Raw genomic sequence first — 11513 nt, forward strand, 5'->3', positions numbered from 1 at the left:
AGGAAGAGCCTGGCAGCTGTATAAAACTCCCTCTGAGCTCCAGTCTCCACAGAAGTTCACCAGCCCCAGCAATCAGCATGACCAGCCAATCTCAGGGAATCCAGCAGCTTTTGCAGGCAGAAAAACGTGCCAAGGACAAACTGGAGGAAGCCAAAAAAAGTAAGTATTTGGCCTGGTTTTACTGTACTTCTCAAGTGCAAGCCCTTCAGAATTACAGTAGCTCCCAGAAAAAGATTATTTCATCTGTATGCATGCACTAGTGCTGTGCCTTGACTGCAGGCAGGCATTAACTCAAACCTGAACATTCAGAGTTTGCTTAAAATCCCATGTGCTTGTGCCTACGTGTACATGTGCCTCATTACATTAAAAATATTTTCTTTGTTATATTCATCCTGTCAGCTGCATTTGTTCTTCCTTTAGCTCAGTGTTGATAATGCCATTACTGCCTTGCTACTTAAATTAAAATCCTACATGCCTTTGGCTGATAGCTCTGAAAGACCAGAGTCCAAACTCTTTATTTTTCTTAATAGGTCTTGCTAAGATTCTTCACTGTTCCTCTTTATTTGCAAAATCCAGTAACTTGTCTCCTAATTGAAGCTGAGCTTCAAAAAATTATATGAAAACTAAGGGAAGACTTCAGCACCCTGATAGTAATCAAAGTCACAGTAAAACTGTGAGCACTCTCAGTACTGTAATAGATCATTCACAGAAGTTTTATTACATGGTACAAGTAATTATTCTCCTGAGTGCAGGTACAACCACATGAGTCACTGACCTGCACTAGCATTGAAACATTAATACTGTTTTTTGGAGTGATCTTGTTTCAGAAACCAGCAGCAGAATGCAAAGAAAATGGATGACAATGATGTCATGTGGAGCAAGAGCACAATTAAAGGAATATATTTTGTTTTCCAGAGAGGAATGGAGGCTAAACAGAATAATCTGTGTAGTTTCCATATCCCTTCTACACACGAATCAGCATTGTTGTGTGCTCATTAATTTTTAGTGTGACGTGTCAATTTGTACAGCAGCGCACAAAATAAGTAGAAAGGCAAGTTCCCTCCCTAAGCACCCAGGCACTGCCTGTGCCATGCAAACACAATAGAGATTAAAACAAATCCTCCCACCTTCATAAAACAGAACTCTCAGGCAGAAACCTGAAGGCAAGGGATAGTTAAGTAGTGTTTTGACCTCTTACACAGCCCAACTAGGAGCTCTGGGAGGGATGCTTTTTCCCTTGTCATGTAGGGCAGAGGAAACACACGGCTCCCTCAAAGCAAGACAGCACACAACCTGGAAAGGCACAGCCTCAGTGGAAGGAGAAGGAGTTTGGCCTGGACACAGACTGCAGAATCAGGCCTTAGCTTGAAGTGGATTACTTTTGGATTTGGGTTGGGTTTTTTTTTGTTGTTGTTGCTTTAATTTCATTTGTGTTTGTTTTTAAAACCAGAAGAGTTGCTTTAGCTTTTTCTGTAACAGTCAGTTTAAAAAGGAAGCTTCATAAATTAAGGAGCTCCAAAAATTAAAATAATAATTATAACATAAAAGTGATGACCAAAGATTAATGACTTGCAGAATCCAGACACAGTTATGGATGCATTTGCTCTACTCTGCAAAAGACACACTCCCTTGTCATCACCTCAGCCTCACTTGGAGTGCTTGTGATAAGAACAGGATTTCTTACAGATAAAATATCTTCAGACCCCTCTAAGTCAGAAACTTGAATTAAACCAGTAGCAGTGTTTACCTCAGCACTAACACTTTAGTAGGAGTTATTAACCAGCTACAGAAAAATAGCTATTAAGAATTTTGCTATCAGTAAAATTATTCAGAGTAAAAATATATAACCACTATGGCTTTCTTTTCTATTACTTTTAAGATCACTTTTTTTTTTTTCATTTATAAAAATTATTAAGGAAAATTAAAGTTTCAAAACACAAATTTAAACATAAGAAAACAACCCAGTGACTGCAAGGGAGGAACAGGCTGCCCAGAGCTGGGGAATCTCCATTCTCAGAGACATTCAAAAGCCCCCAGATATGGCCCCAATCAAGCTGCCCTTGCTTTCATCAGGGAGTATATCTTATAGGCTCCTTCCAGCCTCAGCACTTCAGTGTAATTCTATGAAAAACCTCTAGAATTTCTAAAATTAGCAGATCGAGGGCAAACTGTTTAAATAAATCCACCCTGGATTTTGTTCTAAACCAAGCATTATAGGTAATCTACCAGCATAATTATACCTAGACAGCCATTATATTCAACATTGCAAGAAGTTTGCAATGAAGCTACAAAACAAAATTTAAAATTTCTATATTGTGCCTAATTTAAGTCTTTTTCATAGCACTGTCACTGCACCACCTTAGATAATTATGCCAGGATAAGATAAATACTGTGAGACAAGGTCAAAAGGGATTCTTTTAGAGGCAAATCTGGCTATTCTAAATTGGAATTACTTCAGCAGTTAGATCAAAACAAAGGATTGCAGATTGTCTCTGGACATAAAAGCCAAGCTGAAAGGCAATGCATGAAATGCAACAGATCTGTGCAGTGCAGCTGGCTGACCTGTGCATGCACAGCTGGGTGGAACAAGGAGGGAGGTGCTGCTTCACCCCAGAACGGGCAGCTCAGATCCACCCGGCGCCAGCTGGGATCAGCAGCTGCTGCTCGGAGCCTGCACGCTGCAGGCCTGGGCTGCCAGGGGAAGCACTGAACCCTCCCAGCCCTGCGACCTCCTTTGTCACCCCAAGCAGGCATTGCACAACACCCCTGCACGGTGGGTCTGGCTGCTGTGCTGGCACTGGGACATCAGCTGGCAGCTTGCTCATGGGACACACCAGGGAAAGGCATTTGCAAGGAAATGTGACTAACAAAACTACCCCGACGCAAAGCCTTCCGTGTTTACAGTTGATACGCACATAACCAATCAAAATGTAGTGTGAACACACATAATATTGTATATAAACAGTTAATGGGCCTAGGTTTTGCTGACATATGTGCAATTGTTGGTAATGCAAAAGCCACTTGAAGTCACTGAAAAATTTAGTGAATAAAATTATATTGACACACACAAAACAAAGCAAAAATATAATGCTAAAGCTCCTTTATACATGCTTTGTCTTACTTCTTGCTCAATATCCTTTTTCCTGACATGGTATCATTAGCTGATATCATTTATACCTGAAAAATTATTAATACTTTAAAAATTTAATTAAATTAACACATGCAAGGCTATAATTATTAGATTGATTAAACACAAGCCAAACCAGTCTGCAATCCTTTGACCATTTGAACATAGTGCTATCATTTTTACTTTATGCACCATTTGAATCCCAGAAATAACCGAGCATTGTCAGCACCAAGACAACAATTCCTGAAAATCCTTTTGGGTAAAACAAGGGAAACAAATGTGTCATGAACACTGGGCTTAGCAAAATTCATTCTCCTATAGATTTTTATATCTTCCCTTGAATTTCACATGCCTAATAAAAAGAAAACTCAGATGAAAGATTATAGAAAATCAGATTAAAACCAAATGTTAATCAAAATAAGATATTGTAAGCAGAATTATATCCATGGCACTCTCTTGGATAATATCCAAGACATATTTTATCTACTGAGAAAGCTATATATAATGCTCTGCTGCCTCTATTCTATTTTATTAAAAGTACAAAATAGTTTTCTCACAATGCAGATCTCCAAATCCCATTTTCCAGACAATTTAGCAAAGACAACTGGAATGGTTCTATTTTAAGAAAATATTATTATTTTTTGGCAACTTCTTCAAGTGACTTGATTTCTATGCAGAAATTCCGCTAGAAGCCTAGATTATATGTTTGAAAACAAAACTCCAATTTTAGCATTGCAGTATCGGAAAGATAACTTAGTGTTTGAACAAATTAGAATGCAACATTTTTGCCTCCTACTGCCTTTCTTACAAGATCTAAAAAAACTCCAACCTAAAAGACACCAATTCTTGTGGATCTAACCAGAGCAAAGTGTTTCATTGACATCACAGAAATACCTAAAAAGAAAAATACAGCCTTTCTCCATGCTAATAACACCTTCCCATGTTAGGCAAGAAAATCCTATACGGTACAGACTGGTCACAGCAAGTTTTTTAAAATTTGGCCAATTTAAACGATGCCTAAAAATTTATAGGCTGTGGACAAGGAAACCAGGCACAGCACTGCTGCTTTGCTTCTCTTCAAGGATGGAAGGAGAGACAGAGAGCCAGCAGCAATCCTGGCCCCCACAGCATGACCTTTGTGGTAAAATCTCTTCAAACTTGGGACTTTCTGTACCTCATCTCTATGATCCTGATGAAATGTCAAAGGGCCAGGCTGCTTTTCCCATCTTCCTGCACTTCTTGCCCTCTTTTTGCATGGTTTTGGCTGAATTTCAGTGCTCCACCACCCTTCAATGTGTAAAGGGTTGATTTCAGCTTGGCTGTGCTCTGCAGAGAACCCAGCCCAGCAGATCAGTAAGGCTTTGAAAAGGCAGTCCTGTATTGCACGACTACAGTAGCAGACAAGTGGTTAACAACAGACTGATTAATTAATTTTGGTTTGTCCCTAGTGGAACAGCAGGTTAAGCTCTAGTTTCTGCTTAACTTAATCAGGTGCAGCATATGCACCAGCGCATATGTTGGCAGTTGCCGATTCTGTCCACAACGTTGTTGGACTAGCAGTAATTTACTCACAGCTTTTCCACTTAATTAAATAGAAAGCAGCAGGTTCCTGCTGTGTCAATCCTAAAGGCATCATGGAGAAATGAAATGGCTGCCACCCTACAGTGACACCCTATGCATTGTGCTTACTCCAGAGCACTGTCAAGAGCTGACATGTGTATATATATACTCTTTAGTTCACTATCTACATTGTCAGAGGCAACTGAACTGTTGTTTTATAGTTAATGTCTTTCCATTTTGTGTGTTTTAAGTGGATATATTTATCTATCTGGTGGCCAAATATGCAACATATTTACTACAGATGGCCCCCCAGATGGAATTTGAAATTAAAATCCCACTGATTTTGAAATAATTTAATTTGCTATAGAGATCCAGTTCCTCAGCTGGTGTAATTGGCAAAGCTTCATTATAGTCACTCCCTCTGACTGCCAGCTCCAGAGAATCACCCCCCGGCTCCACTCCTACAGAGTGGAAACTCTACAAAAGGCTGATCAGCTCCAAATTTGGAGAGGAGAATAAGGGAAACTTCAAAATACAGACCCAAACCTGGTTCCAAATTTTGTTGTCCAGACTTATGTCAGGCTCTTACACAGATCTGTCAGTTCACTCATCCTGGTCCCAACACTTCAGACAGTGAGTGGCAGAAGCTGGGTGAAATCAGCCTTTTTCAAACAAATACAAACTCTGGAAAAGTACCCACTAGGTTTAAAACAGCCTCTTTCCACTTTATACATACACACAGTGCTCAATGGGAGAAGGACTCTGAGAAATATAATTTCCCACACACAAGAGCCCTGCACTGATGCACTGGGAATCAATGAAGCTATCTAGTTCCTCAGTAGGCTGCTCCTTCCTGTAAAAAGCATGTGTACATGTCACCTCAATGTTCTACAATAAGCAACAGTCCAGGAATCAAGTCTTAAAATGTAATTCCCATTTTGTGCATCTCTCTGCTTCTACTCACCCATCTGCAGATAATTATTTTGGAAGGAGCAATCGGCTGGAGAAGTAATTTCCTGATTAATCAGGTAGTTTACCCAGGCTTTTGCTCAATCTCGGGTGCATTAAAGCAGTCTTCCTCCCAAGTTTCACCTTCCTTATTATACCATGTACAGTGGAAGCAAGTTGCTATATGACACACCTGGTAAGGCTTGAGAAGCCCAGCTCAGATGTAACCAAACCAAATTATTTATGTTCGTCTTCTTAGCCTAGACAGAGAATGTTACCTAGGATTTCAGGAAAGGAGGAAAGGTATCTTCTGTCTTCTGTGCTTGAATTAAGAGCCTAAAAAAAAAAAAAAAAAGTTCTTATTGCTCAGAGGTGTTAAATAGGTTGTTACCATAAGTAAATAAATCAATGTGCCACAAGAGATCAAGATGTCTCTTTCAGCTGCCTAGGCCGCCACTCTTACATTCTTGTGATATCCTAATTTAAGCAACTAAGCAACTTTTCAGCCACTGAAGATACTTCTGTTAAGAAAAGGGAGCAACCTTATTCCCCCCAAGTCCTAAAATTCTAGCTGTACAGCAGAAAGAGACCCCAAAAATCAGCATCAGCTGATGTCTCAAGTATAGCATACCAACATTCCATGCAAGAAGTTTACAGTTAGAAAATTGCTGTTTCCTCACAAGGCAGTGTAGCAGAATCCTGAGGAGACCCATGCAACTTTACTGATTTTATAAATGACAGAGAAGCCCATAGGGGGTTTATGACACGCTCGCCAGCTCCTTCATGTAAAACCTTAAACATCACATTTCCATCAAACCATTTACCCTTATTCTTTACATGACAGCCCTACTAGATCCAGGAAGGACCTTATGTCCAGTCCTGCAATGACTTACATGCTCTTGATTCGACAAGTCCATAGCGTTTTACCTAAAACAAGCTATACACAGCAAGCAAAATTAGCAATGTAAGCAAGCCTGGTGAGGAGGAAGGGTCTAGTTTCCAGTACACCTTAAGTGTCACCTTACAGATCACCTTCTTGTTTAAAATGAAAAGAAAAAAAAATTAATCCCTTTCATGGTTTCTGTGCACTGGCAAAGAATTGACCTCCTTCTCTTAATCACTCAGCTCTGCATTTAACAAAGGTTGGTAGGAAAAGGTGGGGGAAGAAAAGACAAACCCTGAAAGTTGCAACTCAGTTTGGTAGTGGTTAAGACATCTTGCATTATTTTGGATATCTGCCAGCTCTAAGCAGAATCCAGTTGGTGTGGGATGAAGGGATTCTGGCAACCAGTCAATACAGGAAATCTTACAGAATAACATCTTTTCCCATCCGTGACAACTAAAATCTGTTATCTGGCTGCTAATATTGCTGATGAAGAAAAGATAGATATTTATTTAAACACCAGGCTGTGATTAGAAAAAAATGTGTTTGTGTTGTGGGAAGATGTCTACTTGCAGAAAGACTTCTGTTGTCAGCAAACCAAGAAGCTCTTCACCTGATGTGTGCTTCTGCACAGGAAGTTGGTCTCAGAAGAGGGGTACTTGCATGACTGGCTAGCAGTCAAAAAGTGTTCTAAGTAAATCACTTCATCTCTTCTGACCATTCTTGTGCAAATAAATCCAATGGACAAGACTTTCAGCAAAGTCAGTGCTCTGCTATGGCACCTACAATATCTCTGATTTGGAGAGCTTCATCTTTGGGGATACAGGGAAGGTATGAAATAAATGCCTCTTTCTTCCCCCTCTAGGAAAGGGTAAAAGGCTGAAGCAGGCCAAGGAAGAAGCCACAGCCGAGATAGACCACTACAGACTACAACGGGAGAAGGAATTTAGAAACAAGGAAACAAATGTAAGTAAGAAACCTGCATGTATTCTTTTGTCCTACCAAATGCTCAATGGTAAACCAAATTGTTTTCACGAGTACTACCTGGAGACTTCTGCAAACCAGTATGGTCATACTGATTAAACACAGGGATATCATCTACAGTGTCTACATGCTTCATTTGGACTTTTTTCACAGGCTTTGAATGCATTTGTAGAAGAAATTGTGGACATTCACCACTAAAATGGTCCAGATTCCATATTTGGTTCATGCTTATGCTTTGAAGATGTTATGTCCCTTAAGGAAAATATTTTGGGTCCTTTTTCTATAACCACAGACAGACTTAGTTCCGGTCTTGAAACTGGAGGATTCAGAAAGGTAGATGTGTCACTAAAAGCAAAAGTTTAAAATGTTTCTTTCCATTTCTGTTCCACTTTAGCTGTCTCTTTTCATTACATATAAGACCACATCCCTTGTCAACTGAAGTCACCAAAACTTTGGAGTTTTTCACTGTTTCTATAGCAAAAGTGGTCTGACTCAATATTTTCCTATCTGAATAAAGCTGTTTAATATGTTTATAGTATCTTGCATTTTTCTCTAGTATTTCCATTAAATTCACAAACCATTCTCTTTTTACCAGGTGACTTTCCTCTTACATTCTTGGTCTCGTTTTCTCCCCCAGGTTGTATCATGCAAAGACAAGGAAAGTACTTGTGCAAAAGCAGACACAAAAAAAGAAAAAAAAAAATGCCAAAGAGGTCAAACAAAATCTGTTCTACCAACCTGTCATTTCAGTCACACTTCACATAAAACGTTTTCCAGCAGGGCTCACAAGCCTTAGGAACATCTATACACACAAAGTGTTGGTATCATACCCTGCTAACCCCCAGACACACTGTCACACAGACAGGCCAGCTACAAATGTCTCAAATGTACAGTTTCAGTTGTTTACTGACACCAAAATAAAGTATAAACACCTCTAACATTTGTTCACCTTTTCAGTCAAGCCAGACTTCTTGTTCTAGGTCTTGATAGCAGAAGAGTAAAGATGTTGCTTCTTTGTGAACCCCATTTTTTCATCACAACCAAATTAAAGCTGCAGGGAAAGGCCACAATTTGTTGACAGAATGTTTCACAGGAGCAGGACAGAGCACATATTGCTCCTCAAATGACAGCATGTTGTACAAGATCGTTGCAGTCCTCCTCCACATTCCCTGACCCCCATAATGTCGAACATGCACCTACCCAGACAAATGGCATCATTATTAACCTGTGTCTGGGAGGCAGTCGGGAGCTCCAGCAAAGCCAGTGCAGAGGGAGCTCTGATGCCTGGTTCAGTTGACTTTCTTGGGTATTCGGACACAAGTATTTTTAATTCTCTGTCACAGTCTCCTCTAATGCCATTCTTCCTCCTACTTTGTGTCACTTATATCCAAACAGGAGCAAATTTTCTCATACTATGAGAGGCTTCATATCCATCCAGAATTAAGAACAGCAACATAAAAACAAAGATTGAGGTTAGAATGACAATATGCAAAATCTTTTTTCAAAACATGCAAAATTTTTTGCCTGGATCTCAAACCAATTGTTTTTTCACTCATTGTCTGAGGTCACCCAACTCTGGAGATGTGCAGTCTAGTTCTGAATTTTGTGGCTTCTGAGCCAATGTAATATTTTAGCAGATTTGAAATGACATTAGCATAAAACCTATATGGGAAAAATAAGGGGAAAACCTTCAAGGTCAGCAGAAATCATAAACTAAGCAGAGCATTGCCTGCATTCTGTGAGAAAAAGGTCCTCAAATTCAGAAGCTGAAGAAGAGAGGGAAAAACACATAGAAGAGTTTACTATCTCAAATGACATTAGCATGAGCTAAGAAAGCAGGTCTGCAGAGGCTCTTCTTAAAATTTTAATACTTTTCTTGATGCTTTTCAGAAGTACTTAGTGGCTGGATAACATGGAATCATCTGGGATCTCAAGAAGGTTACTTTCCCCAGTGGAAAAATTCAGTTCCATAAATCTGGTCTAAGCTGTACAACCTTTCCCACACGCAACCCTTGCAACTTTTCTAGAAGTTAAAATAAAATGTCAGCTAAAAATAGTTATTATAGAAAACTATAATCTTTTTCCAATACTTATTATGTCTATAACCTACATTTCTTCCCAATTGGAAAATGGTGTACATGTGGATTATGGGCAAATGTCTTATTATGTTGCCAGGTACTGATAAACAGAACAGGGAAGGTGACCTATGCAAAATATGCTTTTCCTTCTTTTAAAGACTAAGTTGGGCTGAAACCACATAGAAAATAGAGTTAATGACCCCTCCCTTGTTTCTGGTCATGCTCTAGGTACCCCACTAATATACCACAGGTTAGCTCCACCTGCTAGCTCACCCCAGAGAACTGTGGCAGGAACAAGAACAATATTTTACTTATTCCTTTTTTATTCTGCCAGCATACAGAAATGTCGTCTTCTCTCCACATGGAATTCTTTAGCTGGAAATCAATTTCTCTGCTGGTATCTGAAGGACTTTTCCATAAGGGAAGAATTCAAGGGATGTTGGGGCAATGGGGGAGGAGGGAGCAAAGTCACAGATTTGGAACGTGTGCATCTGTTTATAACATAACCTTGCTAAAATGTTCAGTGAGTCTAGAGTCAATTAAATTCTAACCGAATGTCCTGATATTAACTGTGCCAGAAGCTGTCTGGTATTTCGCCAGATAAGAAAATGTAACATTAAAAGACCTTGTCTGAGGCCTGTTGAGGGTTATACATCACTAACTGCTGAAGACATTTCAAGTACTCTAAAACTGTAATTATGCATTTTCAGGAAGGTTTTTCCATGTTTGTTCCTTAGCTGCACTCACAGGCATTCTCAGTGAGGCCAAACGAAGGCACACAGTGATAGAACTTAGCTGCCTAGTCATTAAAATAGAAAACAAATTAAAATGAGCCATATAAAAAACAAACCATACACAATGTTTTTCCCATAGTGAGCTGGGAAACTTTCATTACATAGGGAGATTCCCATTGCTAATGAGCATATGAGAGTTGCCTTTAATCCTGTTTTTATGCCTACAGTTGAACCCAGATCAAACCCTCACTGTTTGGAAGCACTGTGATGTGTTTGTGTAATGCTTGTGCTACATGATGAAGAAAAGTACAATAAACATGGTTATATATAGCCTCTCATTTTGCTCAGAGCTCTTCTGCTTTTCAGGTAATGGGCTCCCAAGGTAACCTCTCTGCCAAAATAGAAGAGCAAACAACAGAAGGCATCCGAAACCTCACAAGCAGCTACCACAGGAACATGGAGGGCATGATAAAAAAGCTCTTGAGCACAATATTTGACATCAGCCCTGAAATTCACCGAAACTTCAGACCTGCAGTTTAAGTTTCATTGATGTGCTGTGTTTGCAAATCAAAGTAGCCTTCTTTCTTGATAAGCATAAATACTTCCTCATGTATTGTTTCTATATGTGTGGGGAAAAAAGAGCACTGAAGCCAAAAGCACACAATTCCACACAGGCTTTTGATGTGACAGGTATTATACAGGGTTTCACAAGCATTTGTTGGAATATTGTTTCCTGTAGCTAAGCCCCTGTCATTTAGGCAGGGACAAGTCAACAACAGCAAAATAAATTATTATTTGACACCGGCAGGTTTTCAGTGGGAGTCTTTGTTCCTTTTGTCTTATAAAATGTTCTGTACTTGGATGTTATGTTGCATAAGGTCTGTTTATCCTAATCGTTACTGTACTTCAAGTCATATTAAATAGAATATAACAAAAAACTAAAATGGAACATTTCTGGTTTTCTTGTGACACACAGAGTGGTCAGGTTATGGACCATACAGGAATGTTTGATTTCAGTCAAAAAGAATAGGTCAAAGCATTTTCAATTTTTCTATGCTAGTTTAAATCAAAATGTAGTTAACTTGTGCAAAACTATGCTTAAAAACCATACTTAAATTACTATACTAAAATTTAACTACACCACAAACTATATACCTTCGTTAAGTCTGATAAATGAGAACAGGCATAATCATTTTTAC

General features: G+C 39.2%; 1 protein-coding gene across 1 annotated transcript; it reads left to right on the forward strand.

Moving 5' to 3' along the window:
• Positions 1-25: 25 nt before the first annotated feature.
• ATP6V1G3 (ATPase H+ transporting V1 subunit G3) lies at positions 26-11258 on the forward strand. Its single transcript, XM_021547606.4, has 3 exons — positions 26-159; positions 7384-7484; positions 10681-11258. The coding sequence occupies exons 1-3, from the start codon at positions 78-80 to the stop codon at positions 10852-10854; spliced, it is 357 nt and encodes a 118-aa protein (XP_021403281.3). The 5' UTR covers positions 26-77; the 3' UTR covers positions 10855-11258.
• The last annotated feature ends 255 nt before the right edge of the window (positions 11259-11513 follow it).

The sequence above is a fragment of the Lonchura striata genome, chromosome 8 (assembly GCF_050655825.1).
Source record: "Lonchura striata isolate lonStrDom1 chromosome 8, ASM5065582v1, whole genome shotgun sequence".
In the NCBI taxonomy this organism is placed as follows: domain Eukaryota; kingdom Metazoa; phylum Chordata; class Aves; order Passeriformes; family Estrildidae; genus Lonchura; species Lonchura striata.

Bases quoted from the DNA above. Each gene is read 5' to 3' on its own strand.
- ATP6V1G3 (XM_021547606.4), top strand. From the start codon at position 78: ATGACCAGCCAATCTCAGGGAATCCAGCAGCTTTTGCAGGCAGAAAAA. The intron at 160-7,383 runs GTAAGTATTTGG...TTCCCCCTCTAG, and splicing joins ACTGGAGGAAGCCAAAAAAA to GAAAGGGTAAAAGGCTGAAG. The intron at 7,485-10,680 runs GTAAGTAAGAAA...TCTGCTTTTCAG, and splicing joins TTAGAAACAAGGAAACAAAT to GTAATGGGCTCCCAAGGTAA.